Genomic DNA, 24,814 nt, shown 5'->3' with positions numbered 1-24,814 from the left:
GGATCAACTGTGAACATTGTAAGCCCCTTCAGGAGACGGTGAAAAGGAGCTGCAGGATTCCTGGGGGAGGAGAAGCCCACATGCTTTAACTGAGTGCATCTACGCTAACAGGAGGCCTTTTAAAGGCTTCCTTGAAACACAATATTGTCTTCCAAGGTTAATCCAGGATAGTAATAATTAATTGTAAATTGAGAAACGGCTTTAATTCTTCAAAACTAGAAAAACCTGATGCACCAAGCCCACTCACTTAAAGGGCCAGCAGTAAAAGAAGACAATGTGGCCTCACAAAGCAGGAGGCTTGCAACTGTTTAGCTTTTAGAAAGTAAAGTGAAATGGGAATGATTTTCACTCTCTCTTTCTTATTAATTTAGCATCAACAAATGTTTTTAAAGTGCATTTGCTTGATGGATTAATGTGATTTATGTCTAGTGTCAAGTAATCTGTGGTGGTGTTCTTTTTGGCTATCTGGACATAGTTTTTCATCAGCAGGAATCACTGCAATTACATGACCAATAGAAGGCAGAAGGTTGATCATCAGTGATAAAGCTCAAGATGGATTAGTGTCGTGTTTCTTATATCTTTGTTCCTTATCTTAAAAAGCCATCCTGAGTTCCTTTTTTTTTTCTGGTCCAACTCTTAGACTTTTTTTGTTTGCTTGTTTCCTGCTACTTGAGTGAGAACCATTTAATATATTGGTAGGTTTTCCTAGTGCAAAAAGGGTTTTCAAGCTGGGGTTTCATGAATGGCTGTTTACTCATAAAAGTGTCATAATTTTGAGTAACAAAAGATTTTAGTATAGTATGACATTGACGTATGTTAAAAATATTTAAAACAATGCCATTTGAGTGTTTTTGCTGGTTACATTCTCTCAGTTTGCTTTGCTGTGAAGATATCCTGGGACATATGTAAAAGCCCTCAGGAAAAATCAATGAGCTGGATGTTGGATGGTGCACCAAAAAGAAGTAATGACAATAACGAACCCAAAAGAATAATAAGTAATAGTCAGAGCCATGTTCTCCCTGTAATACTGGATGTGTTTTAGGCTTGGTTGTTCTGTCTGAAACTTCCACTTGCATTCTTGAGATGTTATGATAGGTAAGAAAGTGCCACACTGATCTTTATTTTGTCTGTCTTTAAAGGCTTATGACGGGTTTGCCAGCTTGGGAATATCGCGCTTGCTGGAGCCTTCGGACATGGTTTTGTTAGCCATCCCTGACAAACTGACTGTTATGACCTATCTCTATCAGATAAGGGCACATTTCTGCGGCCAGGAACTGAACGTGGTTCAGATAGAGGAGAACAGCAGTAAGAGCACATACAAAGTGGGTAACTACGAAACGGACACAAACAGTTCCGTGGACCAGGAGAAGTTCTACGCGGAGCTGAGCGACCTGAACCGGGAGCCCGAGCTGCAGCCACCAGACAGTGGCTTGGCAGACTTTGCCTCGCAGGACGACTCTGTGTTTGTGAACGACAGCGGCGTTGGCGAATCTGAGAGCGAGCATCAGACTCCTGATGACCATTTAAGCCCAAGCACAGCTTCCCCTTCTTCACGCAGGACTCGAAGTGACACGGATCCACAGAAATCCCAGCAGAGCTCTGGAAGGACTTCTGCCTCTGAAGAAATTGGGAAGTGTAGCAGTACAGAGACAACACAAGTGCAGCCTGTGGTGGGAAGGAAGAAATTGCTGATAACTGACACTTTAGACTTCAGTGACTTAGCACATGTCAGTGATCAAAAAGAGGATATGTCTCCCACAGTTGTTTGTGAAGATAACAACAAGAAGAGACACCAGAGCTTAGACAGTACCCCTGGTTTCTCAGAGCAAGAAAAGCTGGGATGCATAGGATTCACAGAGAGCACAAGAGCAGATCCCAGTTCACCTGTCACAAAACCAAGTTTATCTCCTACTTCTAAGCCTGGATACTCCTATAATATGGATACAGATCTTGCAAAGAAACCACATGCTTCTCCGAGGCAAACAGAATCTGATTCTGACAGTGATGCCAGAACAGCTTTAAATCATGCAGATCAAACTGCAAAAACAGCCCAGGTAAGACATTTGTGTCTGTGAATTAGGGTGGAGGTGCTGTTCAAGTTCTTTCTCTGTGTTTGTAATTAACACCAAATCTTCGGCATAAATGGTGAAGTGAACAGTGTATTTTTATTTTTGGGCAATAAATATTTTGCCTGAGAAGTAGGTGGTGCTGAAAAACAATCATTACATGAAAAACTAATTTATAGAAATTGTCCCACTGTTGATCTTTCCAATCTCTCTCCAATTAAAGAAATTTGTGTTCTCAACTATCTCAAAGATGGCTCCAAAGCTTTTGCCACTGCCTGTTGCAACTCATTTCTTGGAGTGTTACATACTGAAGCAAAAACTGGAAAAATACATCAGTTCATTAGGAAATGAATTGAATAAGCTTTGAATACCTTAAAATTTACTAAAGATATTTCAAAATCTTGTCTGGGAAGCCACAGAGTCTCATGAACATAGCCAGGATGATGAGGTAGAAACTCCAGACTGTTAAATTATGCTGCTTTCCATTGAGTGGCCTAAGGCATGTTACTTCACCACAATGTCATTTTCCTTTCTATAAAGATAACAGTGTATGCCCACCTACCTTGCAGATTTATTGTGAGAATGGAAGTTGAATATTACATATATGCTGAGTATTATCAATAAATCATATCATCATAAAAATATGTAAAACATGTTATCACCTCCACTTACAAAAATGCCAAAGCAGGCTTATAATTTTACCCCTGTGAAGTTTTCTTGAATTTGGGCTTTGTGCCATTAGCTCTGGTAAGAAAATAATATATCCAGTCTTTTGGTAGTGTGAATTGCTTCAAATATTTTTATGGGTTTTTTTCCTGAGTAAGCACCATAAACATAGTATTATTGCAAGAGAAGCAGTCTATAGATGAGTGATGATGGCCAAATATTGGTTCTAGAGCCAGCTAATTTCTTTCCTTTAATCAGTGAAGTCTTGTGAGGTTTCTTTTCATCATCATCATCGTCATCATCATCTTTGTGTACTGGACGAGAAAGGAACAGCTTGGCCCATATAGAATAAAAGAGCAGGAGGAGACATGAAGATTTTCATGGACAAGGGTGTAACAGGCCAAGAAAAATCAAGAGTTGGCTTTAAAGGCAGTTCTTTGTTGTTAATTATCGGTGCATTTGCACATGGGCTCCCTCTGAACCTACACCCAGTTGTTGGTTAGAGTCAACCACCTCCATTTCCACGTGGTTGTTGTAGGTAACACCTGTCCCAGCCCTAGCCATGTAAAGGCCTAGAGATGCATTTTCCCACTCTTCATAGTTGCCCTTGACTAGGAAACCAGCCCTTGGGAGTGTGTCTGCCTGGGAGCTGCTCATGTCCTCATGTTGCCTGTGCAGAACCCCCTTTTGCTATTTTTGCTCTGCAAATGTGCTTGGTCCTTTGTATGAAGAAGGGACTTCCTTGTGCATATTCATAAATTCAGTAGAAGAAGATTTTTTGCAGGGTTTTTGCCTTGTACCCAGCCTCTTTGTGTTCAATTTAAGTTATGAGTGAGTGGTACCCATATAAATAGCCAACAAAGCATTTTTGTTGTAGCCATATTTGCATACATATTAAAGTAAATAAGTAAACACATAGCATGTTCGACATGGCTTCTGTGAAGCCAGCTGGGATTTTTCCACAGTTGCAGTTTAAAGGCATTAAATGTTGATAGAAATTAAGTTTTAAGGGGAAGGAAGAGAACTTCTATTTACATTATAAAGGCCTATAACTTTTTTTTTTTTTTTTTACATTTTGATCATCTCTTCATTTCTACAGAGTGCTCTGTCACCTCATGAAGTCATAATTCATGTGGCTCCTGACCTTTATTGTATAGGAAGGCCGCTGGCTATTAACTACTGTATAAACATTCAGTACCCTGAGGCTGCCTTGCTGTTAATTATATTTCTTTATTTTTAAGCAACGTATGTTGTCAAGACAGGAAGAACTTAAAGAACGAGCAAGAGTTCTGCTTGAGCAAGCAAGAAGAGATGCAGCATTAAAGGCAGGGAATAAACAGCTAACCAGTACCCTCATCCCAGCCCGCAATAAGCAGCTGAACGATGTAAGAAACATTGGCCAGTCTTGCAGTTTACAGAGTTAAAATGCATTGTGTGTGCTGTCGTTGGGGGGGGACGTGTCCTTGCGGAACATTTCTTCTCCGCGTTTGACGTGTCGTGTGTCCTTCATTCACTTTTAAAACCTGTTTCTCCTGATGTTATGGCCAACAGAAAGGTGCCTCCCACTTCCCTAGAAGTGGAAGTCTGGGAGCACCTTCTTTGATTGGCACTGCAGTTTCTGGTGGGATGAAACTCAAACATTTCTTGTTAAACGATAGTGAGGTAATTTGTGTTATTTCTGATTACTTCTCTTTCAGTTAATGTAAATCATTTCCTTGAGCCTCTGATGTGAGCTCCTTGCTGCTTTAGAAGTGTTGTTGCAGTGAATGGAGCTGCTTGTGTCAGTCTTGTAAAAGAGTTGATGAAACGATTCCTTTTTATCACCAAAGTTGATTATGCTGGTGACGGGGGAAAGTGGAGCTGGGGAATGAGCTCCAGTGTTGAAGCAGCTGTGGTTGCATCTCCAGTGGCTTTCATGGTGACCTGGAAGGATCCCTACTCTCTGGAGATGAAAGCTAATTAATTTTTATGCAAACCTTTGCAATGCAGGTTTTGTGATTCTAACTATTGCATGTTAGAGACTGTACTGGCAACTGAGAATGTAAATGTGACTGAAAAATAATGCTACAGAGAAAGGCTGGAATCTTTACAGATTCCCTCCTTTCAGAGCCAAGTCCTGAGGAGCAGATTCTGCTTTTTACAGGAATGGTATCATACCATCAGAAAATTAAGACAGTGATTTATGTTTCACTTTATTTTCTTAATTCTCTTGGATCCATGCTGGCTCTCCTTTTTTGTAGAAATTCCTCTCTGTAGACTGACACTTCATTTTACTTTGAAATATATTTGTATATGCAGACAAGTCTTATTTATATACTTATTTGTAGAATGATATATAAACTTAATTTTTCTTACTTTGTTTTTTTTAAGTTTTTCCTGGATATGTATATTTTAGTATAAATTTCACTTTGGATTTTTTTTAAAATTACATTTTCATAAAGAAAACACCATCAGAGGAAAGTTACGATAGGCAGCTACTCAGGCAGAAACAACTGCAATTAAAGTTGCCTAACATTTTTTATTACAAGCTCCTATTTTCAAAAGTTTTACAACTTTGCTAGTATTTCATTGTCTGAGCTGAAATCTTCCCTGTCAGCTCTTCTGCCCCAGGGTAGTATTTTTAAATTTTTTTTTAAAATGTAAAAACAAACCCTGTTCAACTCTTTTTCTGAATTAGATTGGACAAAGCATTGTTTTACTCATATTAAAAATAGATAAAACTTGGAAAGATGGTGAGATTCTCTTGAAAAATCTGTTCAAAACAGTCATGTTAATACCAAATCTTGTCAGAGAGCTTTGAAGCTCAGAAAAGTTCCTAAGTGTCGGTCAAAATTGTCTGCATGGACACTGCCCAGCAAGAGCATCTTTCACCATTGCTCTCCTACGGATCAAAGTCCCTCCTGATGCAGGTCATAGTATTGGGAGGCAAAACTTTCTCTTTTAGACTCAAACTCTTGATAATGAAATCCAAACAGGAGTAAAAGGAGCTGCCCCAGTGACATACAGAGAAAAGGTGCCTTGGTAGGTGGAAATGGGAAGTTAGACAATAATGAAGATGGTGTCCAGGCCATGAAAACCAGCTGAAGGGCAGGAGATGGTGAAGGGTTTTCAGGGTGAGAGTTAGGACTGTGTAGTTCAGGCAGCCAGATTACCCATGGGACCTTATTTCATTTGTTACAGAAGCTGAAAAATGAATTAGAAGCCCGCAGGAAGGGGAAGGGCAATCTTTTAAGGCAGCTTGGCATAGCCAAAGTTTCTTGCTGCCTCCATCAGAAGCTCAAGGAGAACTGTCCTGGAGCCATGAATGGTCCTGGCCACTCTGAGCAAACTGTAGTGGGCACTCTTGACTTGAGTTGATTGTCACATAAGAATGGCAAAAGCCCCTTAGCTCTGAAGTGTGTTGTGGAGATGTGATTTGGAGACTCTTACAGCTGGTATATAATAATATACATTATATAAAGCTGTGTATAACATAGATGTATGTTATTTACATATCCCTACACATGCAATATTCTGAAAGAGAATGCATGTGTGCATCAACATATATAGGTATAAGATAAAACACAATGATTTCTGTTTTCCTTTAACACACTTGATATTAGTAGAGATGAGGCATTTCCATTTGATGTAGTTCTGCCAGTTTTCTACAGGTCATTGCTCATTTGATTGTTAGCATATAGCACAGGCTTATTTCTATTCATGGCTTTTTGGTCATTAAGGTTAATAATAAGAACTTTGACTCAAAGCAGTGTTGTATGTGTCAGTGTGCAGTAATGTGTAGTAGTGTGTTATCCAAATGAGAGTTGTGATAATGAGAATAAGCATTTAGTAGTGGAAATTGGACGAGGCTCATTTTCAGGATGGATTGAGATTCAAAAGAAAATGGTTTAAAACAGGAAGATCTAATTTTAAATAAGAAAACTTTGAAGAGATAGTTCAGGGACAATACTTTTGAAAGTAACTCTTGAAGTTTGCAATTGCACCTTCTTTCATACCTTCTCAGAAAGAGCTTTAAGCATGCTAGTCTTTCAGACTGTGCTCTGTCAGTCACCCCAGCTAAGCAAAGCCTGTGGAGTCATTAGTGACTTCAGAAAAGTCTCATCTCCTAGGCCTTGCTGTTTCCACTTTCCATGTGTCGTGTGAGAACCAGGAGTTCCAGCTTTCCCAGTGTCCATGTGAGAGAAAGCGTTCAGTGCGTGGGGTTGGACAGTGTCCATGGTGAGGATGGGATGTGGTGCTGCTCAGGGTCAGCAACACGAAGGAAATTTCCAAATCCCTGCCATGGCCATAAATACAGGTTTATTTGGTGTGTCCCCACCTGACAGTGTTCCTCTTTCTCCTCTAAGCATGGAGCACATTTCTCATGTCTCCCATTTCTTCCCTCCTTCCAGCATGGTAGAGGTTTTTTCAGTGTCATGTCTGCTTATTTGGTGCTTCTCAGAAGCCTTCAGTCTCAAGCTGTATGCATGCCAGACGGCATGGGAAGGTATGTGTGCAGGTATTTGAAGTTTTAAGAGGAGACTGCATTGATCAGAACCTCCTTGAAATCATGCTCATGGTTTGGGAAGATCATAGCTGTGTCATTAAAATTGATGCAGCCCTTTGGAGACTGGAAGAATTAGCTTAAGAGCTCTGTGAACAGTTACTGATCCCCTCATGGATCCCTTTCTCTATGGTAGATTTATAAACAACTCAGCCTTTCTGCTTGCTTTCTTGATGTATGTGTGACTCTTTTACGAGATGCTTCTGTCATTTGCAATCTGATATAGCAGCTGTAATCACTTAGCTTTTAACCAGGAGAGCCTTTTTATTAGCTTACTCATTTTTATTTAACTTGCCTTTTCTCATGGTGAATATCACAGGGCTAGAAGGGACATATCTGCTCCCACCAGATGCTGTAAAATATCAGCCTGCAGTGATGGTTGTTAGCAGCAGCAGCATGGCTGAAATGTGATGTTGGAAAGGTGAGGAGATTGGAGCTGGACTATGCAACCTATACAGCAAAGTCACAGGCTAGAGTGACCACAATGAGTGGGAAATATTCAGAAGTCATGGGCCTAAATGGCCTTCCAGGGAGGGGAATCTTCATCTGCAGAACATGGGGTGGAATCTCTAACTCCTGAATCTCAGCATAACTCTGCTGTCAGCAAATATCTGTAAAGGCCGTTGGCAAAATCTTCTTACTTTCTTTTAGTGACTGGGCCACATAAAGAATGGAAATTTACTGCAGCTGCCATTTACTCTCCAAACTCAAATGGCTATGGTTATGGAGTCAGCATGATTACAGAGAATGGAATTAGGAGTTAAGAAATGCACAGGCAACTTTAATTAACCTCCTTTGTGTATATGCATTATGATGTAGTCTTTAATTATGTGATCACATACTATTTTCCCCAAAGCAATTGTGTCTCATTTTCCTCAGAGGATAGAGGTGATGTAGAAGGCTGTTTGTCCAGAGGACCTCTGTGCTTTTGGTTGCAGAAATTGGAAGGTGTATGACAAACGAAGCAGGGACTGCGAGGAGTGAAAAGATGAGGTCATGGTTAAGGTGCTTGAAAAGAATTAAATGTATTTCTGCCTTTACCTGAGTTCCTGATCAGTGCCACTAAATCTTTTGAGCCAAACATCCTCCAGGTGGTCACTATTTGTGTGTCCTTCCTTTCTGGATTGCTTTGAGGCAAAGGTTTGATTTGCAGATACATTAAGCATCCAGATCTGTCAGGTAAATCAATTGGAGTTGTGCTTGAGACATATAAAGGGCTGTATGAAGCTTAGTATACTGAAAAAAAAATCCAAGTAATAGGCTTCCCAGAGCAAGCAGCCAGTGATAGATCCTTTTAGCTGGATCTCTCCGTCTCACTTCTCATCAGAAGAGCAGGGTAATAACTCCTCCACGGCTTGTTGTGAGAAGGCAATGTGATTAATACTCTTGAGGCTCTTAAATACCATAGAGGTGGGCACTGTAGAAAGAAACCAAGAAGTTAACAATTCTGTCTTCAGAGCAAGATTTGAATATTGTGGTGTAAATAATAGTGCTATGTATTGATGGGCCCGCATATTGAACAGTGAAAATAAACCAAAGGACTGAACACCACTGGGTAGATCAGGTCTGGGCTGAAGACCAGGAGATAGTGAAAGTAAAAGGTGGTGCCACAATAAGACTTTGTTTTAGAGGCTACAGAGCAGGATGAAAATTAGGATTATCCCCACTAGCTTTATTTCTGGCATCCCCTAAATCCTGTGTCAAAGTCTTTTAACTTGTTTTTGTAAGGTAGACAGCTTTAGCAGGGAATGCTGTATCTAATGGAATTCATGAAAAATAAGGCTAATCTGGCAAAGGATGTATTTTATTCCCTACCAGGGGATACAGATAGTTTCTGAAGTTATCTGGATTTTGCATGAGCTAAGGGTTCCTCCTTGGTGAATTTAGGTGCAGAACTGGGCCACCTATATATGGATTTGGCCAAAAATTTTGCATATTTAGGATCTGCCTTGATTCTGGGATACAGGAGTTCAATACCTGGAGGGAATCAATCTATCTTCTGCCTTTTGTGAAATAGGAAAATAGTAATTCTTTCCTCAGAACAGCATTCAAGTACAACTACACTAAAAGTTGTGAGGGACTCTATTTGAACAGTAAGAATTTAAAATAAAAAAAGAATAATACAAACTGACTTGGGGGGGTTGGGTTTGGAGAGTAATCCTGAGGCTGCTGCTGCTGTGCTTAAGTGCAACTGTTGCTACCCTGCTTTCTGTACAGAGAAAGATTTGGGTTTAATTATCTCTGGTACCATTATTTTATATTTATTCAAGTTGAATGGCAGCAGTAGCTGCCTCAATGTGTATATATTGAAAATAAAAAAAAAGAGAAAGATTTGAAAGAGCAGTGGCAATTATGTTTAACTCTTTCAGTAGATTTTGCAGATACAAAGTACTTGACCAAAAAAACTGTTTCCTCCAAGCAAACACAGTGTGCAGAGGGCAGAGGAATGGCTGTGCTGTGAGATTGTTTCTCCTTGCTCAGAATACTGCTTTTTATTGCTGCCTTGCTCAAAGGACTTGTTGCAGCTGTATCTAATTCATTTTTAATAAGCTCTTTCTACTTCAGGTGTCAATCTGTTGTGCCCATTACTTTTCATTTTCATAAATATTTGAGTGCAAAATGATAACTTTTTTTTTTTATTTGCATGCACTGGACTAGTGGAAATGGAAGTTCTTTTTAGAAAGGCTTCAGAAAGTGAAAGAATCTGAAAGGAGATGAGTTTTTATGATCTTTAATTTTGGTTGCATACATTTGGACAGATACCAGATATGCTAACTGCAATAAAATAAAAACAAAGCATTATTTTAAATGCTCAGAAAAAAACCACTTCAATAAATTATCCCATTTATTGATTTTGTCTGGCAATAATCTGCTGCTCCTCTGAGCTAATGAGGTCCAGACTGTCCAAACTTATCTCCAGTAAGAAAACTGTAGCCAGCATGGAATGGTACCGAAAGCAAATACTGAGTAGACAGCAAAAATAGAATATTTCAATTTGATTGAAAGATGCCTTAAACTTAAGGTAGCAATGTGAGTGTTCTTTCCTCCAATTATATTTTCAGGTTCTTGAAAATGAGTACAAAATAGCTTCATTTAGTATTTTTCTGTGTCAAACCAGAATCCCTACTTCTGCTGCATTAGAAAAGGTATCCAGTTCACTGCTGGATTTTTTGAAGTCTCCTCAGTTGGAAAATAAATGTCTGTAATTGGGGTGGTAATGTTAATTCATTAAAGGAAATACTTTCAAGTTATTCCTATCTTGTTTTTCTTTAAAAAAAATAGATTAAAAAACGGATCTTTATTAATTAAACATCTAGCATGAATTTATTGAGGTGTAGGACTTTGCAGGTGGCAACCTTGGTCTTTTAATATTAATTGGAAAATATTGATTGAAAAAAGACTAGTCTGTCATGCTGATAATTGCAGACAGATTTAGATATGATCATTAGATCTTCCCAAGATTATAAAGAAGGCGTTACCATCTAATTGGTAAAAAGATTGAACATTATTTTGGTAATCCCTGAGCTTTGGTAACTTATTCCCTGTTGTTCATTTATATGTCTTGCCTGTATGCTACTATAAAGTGGTTAAATATGGTGTAAGCTGATAAGACTATGCCATAGAGTATTTACATTTCATGAGCATTCCAAGTTTTATAGTTGTTTTAAAAATATACTTTTCCCTTAACTGGGGGTTAGACCTGCTCACTGAACACTTCAAACCCACAGCTGACCTGGTATTTACTTCTTTATAGTGACATGCTAAGGTTGAGACAGTCTGATCTCAGTTCCTTGATGGCAGGAACAAGCAACTTGTTTTATTTAATGTTCCTCAATACATGAAAAATAAAAATAATCTGTAACTTTCCAAAAGGGTTCTACATCTTTTGGCTTCATATTTGGTCTGTTTAAGCACTTTCTTACTATGAAGTTATGATATTTCACTGTACAAAAATATTGCTGTAGACAAGTCCTTGACACAGCCAGGAAAATAAATCAATTAGAGCAAGTAAACTAATTTTTAAGAAGAATTAGTATGCACCATCAGTTTTATAGCAGGAAGGATTTCCTGGATAAAGCATAACCTTTGATAATGCACGACAAATGTTAGCAGTTACCGTTTAAGATACAAATGCTTGAGCTTCTCAGCTGATTTTTATTGCTGTTATTTCTATAAGATGTATCTCTTTACACCAGTTAAGGATCTGGCCTAAATGTATAAATTTATTTATTATGTGGCTGTAAATTCAAGGTGCTGCACAGTCTGCAGCCGTACCACTAACTCGCACGCTGATAGAAAATAAGCTGGCAGTTTATTAATGGAATTTTAAGATCATCTGAACAAAATTAGTTCCAAAATTGTAGCATCTTCTATTCATTTATAAATATTAGCAAAAAAAGAAACAAAAAGTCTCTGTTTCAGAGCTATCCCTTTGTGTGCAGAGTGAGACCCGGGTTTCTCAGCCCCTGGAATGCTCTTTTTCTATCGCTGCTAATAGCTGTGGACGTTTTCCGTGTGGATGTTCAGTACACGGTGTTGTGAATCCCAGGATGATATCGCCATTACTTAGAGCTGTATTTTGCATTGCCTATTCTGTGATTGCTCAGCATGCACAAGGGTAGAGTTAAAATCTTTATTCATTTCATTTAAAAATGTTTCTTTTGTTCTCCTTATCGTGTTCTGGCTTTCCCAAGGATATATGCCTTGAACGAAAAGTCACATGTGCATTACTAATTGTGTGCCATTGTATTTACAGTTCCTAGTGGTGGCACTGTGAAGCTACTAATTCTTTTGCTTCACTTGATGTAAAATAATCTGAGTGTCTTTGATAGCAGTGAAACAGTATTAATTGTTTTGTACATTTCTTGGTCACTCTTCTTAGGTGGTCTTCATAATCTATTAGAACTTTCAGCCAGATTTTTGTAATGTCATGCCTCCAGCAGTGATTAAATTGGTAATTAATGAACAGTCCTTGGCAACATAAACCACATCCCGTTAATTTTCCCTTTTGAGTTTTTCGAAGTTGTCGTCTCTGTCAGAAAGCATTGCGCCACCTTGCTACGGCCCCTTGGCATGGAACCACAGCGACGGGATTTTTTGCAGCCATTAGTAGATCAGAGCAGTAATTTCACAGTATTTTGGTCAGGGTAATTATAGTACCAAGTACCGAGTAGAGTTGGGAATTCACACAAGAAGTCCAGAAATACCAGGTGAGCTTCCTTGTGTTCACTGGGACGTTATGATTAGTTTAATTGGGCTTTGTTTGATTTCAGCCGCGGAGACTCTTTGTGCCACGGCACTGCAGCCACTTTCCACTTTAGTGTTTCTGACCTGCATTGACAGGAACTGGTGCAAAAATGAGCTCTTTGAAGTGGGACTCTTTGGAGAGGACACTGAAAAAGGGGAAGAGTGATGTGTAAGTAGTGTACTGTAGCAAAGCGCGACACCAGGCCAAACACCCTGCGTTTTGCGGGTGATGTGATTCAAATACTTTCATATTTTCAACCAGAACAGATAACATTTCTGCTAAATCTGTGCAAATCTCGAGTAAATTACTGCATTTAAAAACACAATCTGTTTTTAATCGCTGGCTTTTACGTAGCACCTGCTGTTCTACCTTCCTTTGAAGATACAGTTGTTTCTCTCACCAGAAATTCTGTGAATCGTCTATTTAGTCCTGCAAACAAATCTGGGCGAATGCATTAATGAGACTGCAGCTGCACTTAGCAGTTCACATGTCACAAAATAGTAGGTAAAGGCATTCATACTTGAGTGACTGACTATAGGTGTAGTGGCCTTCAGCAGTACATTGTGCACATTAAACTTTAAATAGTCACTTGCCTGTTGGCTTCTGAATGAAAGGACTGTCACTGGTCACTTCTCCTAAAGCCTTAATGAAACCAAATAGTTTGCTACGAGTTTGGGCCTAACCATTGGGGTGTTTCATGCAGTCTTGTCAGTTGATGTTCATGAATTGACTTGAACGAAGATCAAAGTGTTTCTCAAAATGGAGAAGCGGGGAGAGAGACAGCTCCTTCAATTGCACCACAAGAGCTAATCAAGCCATCAGTTCTTTATGCACTCTGCGTGCCTTTAGAATTTAATACCCAATGGTTTGTCAGGACAAATTGAAATTCGGGGGTTGGCGGGGAGCGGGGGGGAGGTGGAGAACGTCCCTCCTCGGCCTGCTGAAAATAAAATAAGCGCTTCACTCTTCTGGAGGATCGTTTCGATAAATTTTATCATTTAATGTAAAACTGCAATGTTGATTAAACGTTTGGGGTTGAAAAAAAGAAGTTACGGTGAAGGATTCAATGGGCATTATGCACCTTAGCGCTGAGTAAAGATTCAGGTTCAAAGTGAAAGAGAAACTAAACTCGGGGTGATTTTTTTGTTTCTTTGATTGCTAATGAACTTTTTTTTTCTTTTTGCCGAGACATTTTAAATTGGATTCAGAAGATAGATTTTTGAGTGTCAGTTAAAACAAAGTCATGTGAAAATGCCTCTCTCTGCGCCTCCCTCCCCTTCTCTCTTTTTAATTGATATGATTTAGGCAGAGGAAAATGGTAAGGGGGATTTTTCTATTGCAGAAGCAATTTTTAAGGGATTTAGTCTTATTTAGCCTGAAGGTCTTCACACTAATGAGAGCACTTAAGTTACGTCCAGGCGTTGATTAGACAGCTCATCTATCAACTGGAGCATGAGAATTTGTATTTTAGGTACCTTTTATACATTATAAATTTTTTTTTATTACTTTAGACTTTATTTTCTACAAATCTTTAATTGCCTTCTTTCACATGCAAGGTGTCTGTAACTCAGCTGACAGAGTACAAATGCGAACAGGGAAATACTCAATCGTTTGATGTTGAGTACATTTTGATACATTTTGATAATACTGAAATTTTGACAATATTGAAACTGTATCTGTAGAAATTGGTGTTCTGGATGCAAATTGCTACCAAGATACATTCCTTAAACCAACACAAGCTCCTTCCAAGTCCAAATGCATTTATTCAGAAAACACAGAATTGTATATGTATTTTTAAATGCCCAGCTACTCCCCCCACCCCCAAATTGTGAATGCTCTCTCTACCTGTAGTTTTTTTGCCATGTTTAAAACACAATAGCATCTTAATTATTTTCTGAACCATTCTGAAAAGTACAGCTTTTGTAACTTTTTGACATTTCAGGTTTAAAAAAAATTAAAACGTTGCCACCAGCTTGCACTATGAGCAGCCTGTAATAACAGTTAAAAAAGCTTTCTGAACTATTTGACAAGATTTCTTAGTGCTGAGGCCATATGCTGTAGCCTTTAAGCTATTTCTTCCTATCAGTTTCATTATCACCTGCCTCTGAGTCTCCAATATCATCAGTAAGCACATGCAGAATCATAATTATGCCATGTACAAGTTCTTTGATAACATGTACAGTTTTCTTCTTAATTCTTTATCAAATGCATTGATCGTGGCATGTGTGCATTGATCCAGGTCCACCATCTGGCTGTGTGTGATAAGCACAGTGGCATCTTTGCATTTCCACTGTCATTCATTGCGCTACAATTTGGCTGCAGGGGAGTAGTGGCTGGGATTAGCCCTGTTCTGCTACTTACTTGCATTTTAAGTTGACACCTCTACAGCGGCTCAGACCACATTACAAACTGAAACACATACGCACGACTTAGTGATGTGACACTCCTCAATAAGCTTACTCCACTAGCTACTCAACAATCTGTAATTGGATTTGTAGGAATAACAGCAAAAGATTTCCTAAGAATTGCTGGGGACAGAAGGTGAAGTTTTCTCATTATTGGCAAAAGGCTAGGTATAGATCTTAGGCGATTGGTATTTTCCATTAAAAAAACCTGCCAGCAGTTTGCAGGACTTTTTAAAAAAAACAAACCACCAGCAAAATAGGGTCCAGGGAGATGTAGGGTTTGCACTTGTTCTTTTCATTCTCATCACATAGAAGCAGACAGGGATCTCGTTACCCTCCCCCAAAAATTGAGAGAAGCGGGGGGAGGAAAACCAACTTTCGGAGGCTCCCTGCAGCCCGCTGGCTTTGTTCGGCTGGGAGTGACCCGGGAGCATTCCTCAGGAGGGCACGTCCCCTCCCTTGGCGCGGGGCTGCCCGCCCGAGGAGGAAACTTCCCAGGATGGCAGTCTGAGAGATGCTGCTCTCCAGCTTACGCATCCCATACACTTGCCAAAAGTCTTTGTTTCATAACACTACCTTTTTTTTCTTTTTCTTTTTCTTTTTTTTTTTTTTTTTAAATTATCAAGTCAAGTTTACACAAGAGAAAATCCCTTAAGTGGAGCTCGACGAATGTTGACTCCTACAATGAGTAAGCAGCTTTCTTAACTTCTGTCTGTAACTCAGCTGTGGAAAGGCACAGAAAACTCCATCTTTAGCCTGTTCATCTCGGATCAGACGTTCTGCCCTGTCTGGATGATGACACTATTTTAGGATATTTCTGAGTCCGCATGCTTCAGCCCCTGTTTGGGGGTCATGCCAATAGCGCTGACAGTCACGATGACAGGCAGAACAAGCTCATGGATCCCAGCACCTTAGGTGATTGTTGACCTTAATTATACTTCCTGGATGGGGGAGAGCACAAACTTGCCTAAGCGGGGAAAATTCCAGGAAAGAAATTAGTGGAGGCCTTTGTCTCTGCTTTTGGTTTAGGTCACCTTTCTCCGTGGTGTTTCCTGGGAGCCCTGTGGTCGGCAGGGCTGCCCTCGCAGGGTTCTCTGGGAGAGCAGCTCGCACTCTGCACCAGTGCGAGCGAGCGACGACAGAAGGAAAACACAAGGTGTTTTTGGAACTGGGGATCTCAGCCTGCCCCTGAAACTTGCCGTAGAGCCAAGTGCAGTGTGAAACAGACGAGATCACCTCTGTCACAGAGATGTGCAGCTCCGAAATGGTTAAATGGCTTAAATCTTATTTATCTGAATAGAACTTGGGGGCTGTTTAGCAGAATGCTCCAGCACAAATACCTGTGGTTCACTTTGACGTTACAATTTTTTTGTTGGTTTCTTTACTTATAAATACTTGAACTGTTAGACCTTTTACTTTTTTCTCTGAGAAAGATGTATTTGTACCAGATTAGAAAAGCTAAACTGTTTCTTTACATTGAATAATCAGCCTGTCATGACAAATCTATCTACTTCTGCATGAGTAGGTGCCAGTTTGACTAGCTTCTTTTAGGCTCACACTGGGTTTTAAGCTGGATCCGTGTGCATGACTGGCAGTGCATTTGTTGGACCAGATCTAAGGAGCCAGAGAGCGTTCAGCTCCTTTTTGCCTACAAAAGAGCAGCCAGACAACCAGCAAGAGGCCTTGGATGTAGCACAAGGTGATACTTACTTAGTCAGACATTCTTTTTTTCAAATATTTTTTTTTTCCATTCAGTAAACTAAGAGTTTTTCAGTTTCACAATGACACAAGGAATTAAATTATCAGTGGATTGTTTTTCTACAGCCACCGTTCTTCACACAGAAATAGTGTACTTAGTGAATTGTAGGTTTTCCAGAACAACATAAAATAATTTTTAGAATTAAAAAATAAAAATAGACGGAATTGCTGGCTACTTCTTTAAAAATGCCTCCTTGGTTTAAGGAGGTGTTTTCCATTTTACAGCCACACCACCCCATTTTATTGTGAATTTTGGGAGCTTTTTTTTCTTAAGGGGGCCAACTTTGTTAAGATATTGTTTCTGATTCTTCCGATTTTAGACTTTGAGCTACTTTTTGCATTCATTCTGTCTTGTTTCATCAGTGTATCGGTGCCATAGCTCCTAAGCCAATAGCTACTTTAGCAATTTGATACTTTTTGTGATATGCATTCATGAAAAAATATTTTCAAGCTACATGCAGTTTATGGATAGTGAGGTAGCTGATGTAGACACCAGGCAGAAGGCAGAAAATACCCAAGATGTTTATGTCTGTCTTTGCTTACCACCTCCTACGATCTGAATAGCCACAGAAATCCAAAGCCACTTTTGTTTATGCCGAGTGTTCCTTGCTTAGCAATCCATATTTTGCTCACTACCTGTGTATTTTGAGCTGTTCTGAAGCAGTGGTAGAGACCAAACATAAATGTGATCCCCAGGGTGATCAGAGATTTAATCTGACCAGATGGGACAAACTTGAGAAAGATTTTGACTTTCCACTCTGTTTTGCAACAAGAAAGGCTCTTTTTTTTTTCTCCCGTCCTTTCTTTGTTAGCAAAGGCAGAGATCAGGCCATCCCCAGAGGAATGAGCAGGTGTGGCCATTTACAAGCATGTCTGGTTATATTATAAACCAACATAAGAAAAGTTTGAAATGGTTTGAAAAGATCTGCTAAACAGTTTTAATGTTTCATCCCAAATCCTATTTACTCAAACAAGAGCCGATCAAGGTCACAGTACAACCCAGCCTGCTCAAACCTTTAAAGCTCGTGTAATTTTATTTATTTTTTTTATTTATTTATTTTTTATTCTGTCTTCTCTTCTAACTGAATAGGTACATTTTGGTAATCCTTGCCTCTGGACAAGCACAGAAGTCTTTCTTTCTGAATGGCTAATAACAGAGCCGTTCTTCCTGTCTAATGATGAAAGAGGTGGCAGTCAGGTTCTTTCTCTTAGATGTACTGTGCACTGACGGCTGACCACGAACCATTTTGAAACCTACAGCTTCAGGAATCGCTCCCTCTCATACAATTCTGGTTTGATTTCGTTGCTGTGGGTTATAAGTACGTTCCCAAATTTTTTAAATTTTACTTTTGTCCCCCAGTTTATGGGCACAGTAAAGAATTTACTTTTTAAATGTCAAACAAATGCAGTTTGCCAGATTAGTTTTTTTTTAATATAGTGAAAGGATGATACATTATCAGAATTCGGGTGTAAAGTCAGTTTGGATCCTCCCAAAATTCTACCAAAGGAGGACTGATAATCCCTGGCAAAGGTTTTGTGGTTTGTTTTTTTTACTTTTTTTATGTGAGAAGATTGCAAAATTTTTAGTCATTTAAGGAGATGGTTTTTAAGGGGGTGTGGGGGTGTTTTTTGCCCTGAAAGACTCCACCACTCTCAATATTTTCCTGAGTTGGGCGGCTCTCAGCTGGCTGGGTAATGATCTCAGAAACTGCCCTGCCAGTGTTTCACATTTGAATTCACCTTCCCAAATCCACGGCATAATTTTTGGCCAAAGTAATGTCAGTCACTGCCGTCTGCGGCGAGTACAAACAGGACCCCCTAATGGCAGCCATTTTTATTTGTTTCTTAAGATCCAAAGGCTGCTGAAAGAACAATTGGATAAAGTTGAGGATTGGAGAAGCTTGATTTTCTTGTTCCAGTGAAATGAAACTCCCGTCCTTTTTTTTCTTCCCCTTTCCCTTAAAAGCCGGAGTCAGCTAGGGGGTTGTAGCTGTGTCAAAGCCGTTGGGATGCCACTGCTGATCACTTTAATTACTAGGACTAAGGAGGATAAAATTAAAAGTAGCACCATTGAAGCAGTGGAAGAAAGCTTGCCGAGATGTCAGTGAACTGTGAAATATAAAAATTGCATACCAATACATTTTTATAGGAGGGAAACAAGGAATTACATTACTTATTCGTGAAGAGTTTGTCCTTAAATAGTGAAGTTTTCCTCACTGTGCATCTGCATGGCAGATCTTTAAACCATTACAAAATAGTTGGGGGGAAATAACAAAGAAAACTGTAATGTCTCTGGCATGTCAGATTCGTGTCAGAGGGTGGAAGATTTTACTGAGTTTTCTTTTCAGCTGTACGGGGAAAAATAAGTCACTGGATGTGTGTTTGCTTGGTCCTTTCTTGGTGCAGTGCTTCTTTTCATATCTCCTGGGTTGTTTTATTGTTTTTATTTTTTTTTGTTCATGCCTCCGTACCTCTCTCAAGTGCTTTCCTTTCCAAATTCCAGCTTGAAATGCCATTTAACTATTTTTCTGTACCTCAAAACTTAATCTATCTACTTTTTCAGCTCTCAGTTTCATTGCTCCTTCTTACCAGTGTTTCTTCTGCCAAGCTCAGTAACCGAGGGTTCAAATACCTGAATTGAATTTAAGCAAGAACTAGGCTGGTTTTTCCCTTATCCGCTGGTGATGATTGGCTTAATCAGCACAAACACAAGCCACCATAATCTGTGTTTGCTTGGAGATCCCCGGGATGTTAATGACTATGCTAATAATTCAGGATACAAGTTCTCTTTCAGGAGAAGGGGAGGAAAGGAGATGGGAGAAATCAGCCAGCTCAGTTTAGGGCATTTTTGTCACAAACACTCAACTGGCCCTATTTTAAATTACATGTGCTGAAGTAGATTAAATTGTTTGACGTTAAACCACGTGAAAACCTTAATTTTGTACATTTGTTCTTAGAAGTCATTTAAGACCACAAGTTCCTATATCCAAGGAATTAGGAATTTTAGAGATTTGAGCAGTTTTATTTCAAGTAAAATTCAATGTAATTAATGTTACCAAATACTGTGGGTTGAAATAAAACCATTTGCTGTGTCAGTTGACTGGCTGGAAATTAAATTAAATTGATCTATTATATTGCATGGGGGGCGGGGAGGGGGTGAACTTTCCAGTTGTCTTTCTAATGTGTACTTTACCAAATAAATTTTTGATAGAACTGTTGCTCTGTGCCTTCTGGGAAGTTAAAGGGTGAGAAAGCAAACAAAGCCCATGTGCCATCCCGCTGCCTCGCAGGGCTCAGGCAGAATTGTCTTTCCAGGGGAGGATATTAGGAGAAAAGTAAATCAAGGCAATCTGATAGGGAATCGGGACTCTGTCACTCAGAGGCAAGATATTGTGCTGTGTCCATATACTTTGTTTACTGTAGGGTTTTATGAGTTGTAACCTGCCCATGCAAGCTGTTAATGAGGCTAAATCTTTCTGCTTGAGGATTGAATTACAGCACACCTCTGGGCTAATGGTTATAAACAGAAAGTCCCATTAGGGCTGCATTCTGATTCAGTCATTTGCATTTTTTCTATTGTGCCGGGAACAATGCTGAGTAAATAGCTACAAACAAACAATTTACATGGAAATGGATAAAATGTACCTAATTAGTATTTTGTGCTTGTTTTATTAATGATTGCTTAAACTAAATAGCACTTAGCAACAGCTCTCACCAGGCTCTGCAGGTGTGGGATGCTCAAGTTTCTGGGTTGGTGGGATGGCTGCCAGAATGGCTCTCCAAAATTAGGCAGTTTGTTATATTCTATTTAGTTCAGGTCAACAGCCTATACCTGGGATTTATCCAGGTCATTATGTCAACAATACATAAACTTATTGGCAGGTTAGATTTAAGCCAAGCACTGACTTTTTTGAACTTTATGAGAATTTCTGATATTGAGGAAGGGGAAAAACAGGCCTAACTCTGCAAAAAATTTCATCCTTATGGTGAAAACTGAAAAGGTTTCCCTTATGGAGACTGTGCAGCCTTATAGATATATTTAAACCCATCTTTTTATGAAGGTTTTTTTATCATGGTGGCTTAGTCTTTTACAGAATTTCATGCTGCAGGACTTTGTTTATGTAACTGAAACATTATCATGCTTCTAAGTTATGAGTTTTAGTGGGACAGCACTATCTGGCATGGTTCCAGTATGATTTCTTTAATTATTGACCAGAACCCCACTATTAGTGTGTTTTAAAGAGATGCAAAGTCTTTTCTGCTGTGAGAGCATCTATTGTTCTATCAGCAATTTTCATTAGGAGGTGTTTTTGTTTTTTTTTGTTTTTTATAAAGAAATTTATCCACTGAAGTCAAAGAACATGCCTCAGATTTGATGCCACTTTATACTTTGAAGTCAACTTGGTGCTTGGAGTAACCAAGATAAATATCTGGCTTCTCAGTTCAGTTTTGTGACAGAATGCTACTCAGAAGAGTAATTCAATTTAGTAGCCACGGTAAAATTTCACTCAAATCACTCGTTGGGTGTGATTACTTTGAGACTAAAGTGTCTGTAAATTTTCATCAAGGTGTTTTTGTAGAACATAATTTATAAAAGCTTTACATTGAAAATCATCAGGTTTCTAATGCAGTAATAATTTGGGGAATGCTTAAAAAAAAAATAATCTGACGCATGGATGTCTTTAAAAATTGTGGTGTGACACCCAACTGATATCGAGCGTCCTATTTATAATGTGGGCCAAGCACCATGCTGTAAACCAGTTCCTATCATGATGATCAGATTGAGAATGAAATTGCATTTCTGTCAATTACTGAGTTGGCAACTGTTCAATATATCTTAGCAGCAAGATGAAGAGCGGCGTCGGCAGCTGAGAGAGAGAGCTCGTCAGCTAATAGCAGAAGCTCGATCTGGAGTGAAGATGTCAGAACTTCCCAGCTACACTGAAATGGCTGCAGAAAAGTTGAAAGAAAGGTCAAAGGCATCTGGAGGTGAGCTGAGGAACATTGTATCTTATTCCTATGGCAACCTAGAAACCAGAGACCTTTTTGGGTATCACTTTTATTCACACTTCAAAACGTTGTTGTTCATCAGGTGAACGTATCAAAAGACCTGGCCATAGATGTGTTTCCTAAATCTACGTTGTGTCACTTAATTTCCAACAGTTGAAAGAAAAGCATACATGGGAATGTATGAAAGGAATATATGTTCTGTGAATGAGTAGCTCATGTTGGCCCATTATTTACAGATTTCTCATTAGCCACAGTTTTTTAGAATTTCATGGTTGTTAGTGTTCTTCAATATATATGCTTATATAGGAACATGGGCGTAATTTGGGGGGAAAACAACATTTGAAATATTTAAGAAATATTTTTTATTACATATTGTTAAATGTTATATATAAGTAATAAATGCATGTTATTTTTTTTATTAAATGTGTTCAAAAGAAGAGACTTTTAAAGGTGGCCAGTGAGAAGTGGGGGTAGCAACCTTTTGATTTTGAACAGAAGTCTTTTGCTTGCTTTTACAGGTTTTGGGTTGTAATTTTGCTATAATATTATTAAACTGACTTTGAAATACCATTAAAATTCATATACCTGCCAGTGCTATGAGCTGGAGTAATGTAGTGTCACTCAAACTCAAATGGGTGCTGAGCACACATTTCAGTGCAGGCTTCTTCCTCTCTTAATGTCTTCTACACATTCTAAGGCAAATAGTGTTTCTCAAACTAACTCGTAATCATAAACCAGTGTGTAAGGAAAATTCAGCTTGATACTGACAATGCATGTAGATTCAACAAAAATATTTATTTCTTCTCCACTACACATATTTTGTATGCATAAATATTTAAATACAGTCTTACCGCACCCTAAGCCCTACAGTTCTGTTCTGTTTAACACCAAAGAGAAAGCAGTGAGTTGTGCATCTCCCTTTGAGTCTGGTCTTCAGTTTTACACTCTTTGCCCCATAAACCAAGTTTGCCAACATAACTCTCTTTTGTGACAAATAGAGAAATTATATCCTTGATGGCAGTAAGACAGGCTGAGCCAAATGACACAGGACTTGGGTATTCTATAGGCCATGGTGTTCCTCATCCCTCTTCAGAGTTCATGACTCCCCAGCCTACATTATTTCATTACTTCCTCCTCACTGTTTCATCATGCCTGTACATGGCTTTTCCTTCTCTGAGAGTAAGGTCTTTGTCTGGTTCTGCCCTGGGTGCTCAGTTGGATAGCAGTGACCCTGTTTTGTTCCAGTGACTCAGTTGTAGACTTGCTGAACATCCCAGTGCTGCTTTCTGGCATGTGGTTGTCCTGTTCATATTTTCATCTGTATTTTGCCATTGCTCTTCCTGACCTTCATGCAATTTGTAAACAGACTGAGAGGTAGCTGTGCTTATATATTAAAATAAATCTGTATTTGTAGAGGGAGATTGCATATGCACCCAGAGAATTTAGTGTTACTAGAAGAGCAGATGCTATCAGAACTGATGACAACTCATTTATAAAATTATCACCACTCTACCTATTGGGTTTTATCCAGTGCAACAATTTCATAGCTTTCTACTTTTGCTTTGATTTGTACTTCCTACTTAGATTTTTCTTCATTCATACAGTAGTTTGGCCAATCTATTTGAACTTCTCTTGGACCTAAAGTTTTCATTCCCTGTCTTGCTTTATCCCTCTTTTCATGTCAGTGTGCATTTTATAGCATTTTCTTCTGCTTCCTCCTCCTGAAAAATCCTTCCTTATGGCTCATCTGCCACATAATTCTACCACACCACTGGTATTTTCAGGTGCTACACCAAATCTCCCCTAAAGAAATTAATTCTTCTAAAATGTGGTAGTTCTGTGAAACGGCGCCAACACTTAACAGACCAAATTAATTGAAATTACTTCTGGATTTAGTCTTTTTAGTTTTTCAATTTCCACCAAAAATGAGGATTTAATAGACAGTCTCCTTATTACTACTGGACTTTGAATGTTTCCCCTAACTGCATTCACATTTTTATTGTGTAGAGTCCTGTATTCCCTACACAATACCCAAGACAAGTTTATTATCTTGTGTCTTCCAAGCTCTCTTGTCCATTATACATCATTAATCTCTTCTTCTGCATTGATTGCAATTACTTTTTGATTTACAAAAAGGGAATGTACTAAACAATTTTACTCTCGATTCAATTATTTCAGAAAAAAAGTGACTTTTCAGCTCTGGGATTCTGGAGTCTTTAAAGAGTAACTTCTTCCTTGCAACTGTAGGTAAAAGCATGATCTCTTTCATTGTTTCTATATGCTCATTAAGAATTTCATGCTTTGGCACTGGTGCAATATTCTTTGTTAAAAGGCTTTATTTAACCAAGGTCTGAGAAACTCAAATGACTACGGCAAGTTGAAACTTTTCTGGATAAGCAGCATCCCCAGCTATGAAATCCAGTCTTTTTCATAGGTTATTTGGCATGTGAGACAGAAAACACTTTTTCCTGCCAACTGCCAGAGGGTTTGGGATGGCAGCTTCAAATTTATTAGATGTCCTACTAGCTTCAGGCTGATAAGCGGATGCCTTGAGATGGATCCAGGGACAGTATCGAGATAGAGATCCAAATTTCCCCCTTTTCCTAGCAGCAGTGGGACAAAGGAATTGACATATTATCTAGGAATTGTCCCTGAGCAGTGGAACACCCGTCTGCTCTTCTCAGATTTGGGTGGTGTGTTTTCTTTACTCTCTGGCACATCTCCATCCTTTGTTTGAGCTGGCGTTGGTGTGAGGAAGTGGCTTGGACCCAGGGGTGGTGAGGACAGGGCATGTTCAAGATTTCACTTCTGAGGCAATGATCTTCAGGGAATGTGCATGGTGGCACAGCCTTACTCATCATGCTTAGTCTCCAGCTCATGGAACAAGTGTTAGGTCCTTAATATTTTTAGTAGACAGTATTTCTATCTGTCGACAGTTACTGCTGTAATTTCTTGTCCTGACATCAGATTTCTTGTACATGGAACCAGTATTTCAACTCTGCTTTTCTTCCATTCCCCGCCTTTGCTGCCTTTATTGCTGTGCACAGGCTCCTGTCACATCCTGTAGCCTTAAAGCAAACTCTGTACCTGAAAGTAAATAAATATCTCAACATCCACA

The 24,814-nt window shown here is 39.1% G+C and overlaps 1 protein-coding gene across 16 annotated transcripts in view; it reads left to right on the top strand.

Annotated features, from left to right (window-relative positions):
* EHBP1 (EH domain binding protein 1) overlaps positions 1-24,814 on the top strand; it is a 207,596-nt gene that overhangs the window by 132,941 nt on the left and 49,841 nt on the right. For 11 of the 16 annotated variants that reach the window (XM_015622090.3, XM_015622087.3, XM_015622083.3 and 8 more), the window contains 3 exons: positions 1,140-2,054; positions 3,974-4,117; positions 21,528-21,675. In XM_015622090.3, the coding sequence (XP_015477576.1) occupies positions 1,140-2,054; positions 3,974-4,117; positions 21,528-21,675 (1,207 nt within the window). The remainder of the gene's footprint in view (positions 1-1,139; positions 2,055-3,973; positions 4,118-21,527; positions 21,676-24,814) is intronic. The other 5 variants (XM_033513206.1, XM_015622082.3, XM_033513208.1 and 2 more) reach the window with 2 other exon arrangements.

The sequence above is a fragment of the Parus major genome, chromosome 3 (genome assembly GCF_001522545.3).
Source record: "Parus major isolate Abel chromosome 3, Parus_major1.1, whole genome shotgun sequence".
Lineage (NCBI taxonomy): Eukaryota > Metazoa > Chordata > Aves > Passeriformes > Paridae > Parus > Parus major.
This window is presented reverse-complemented; position numbering and strand designations above follow the sequence as displayed.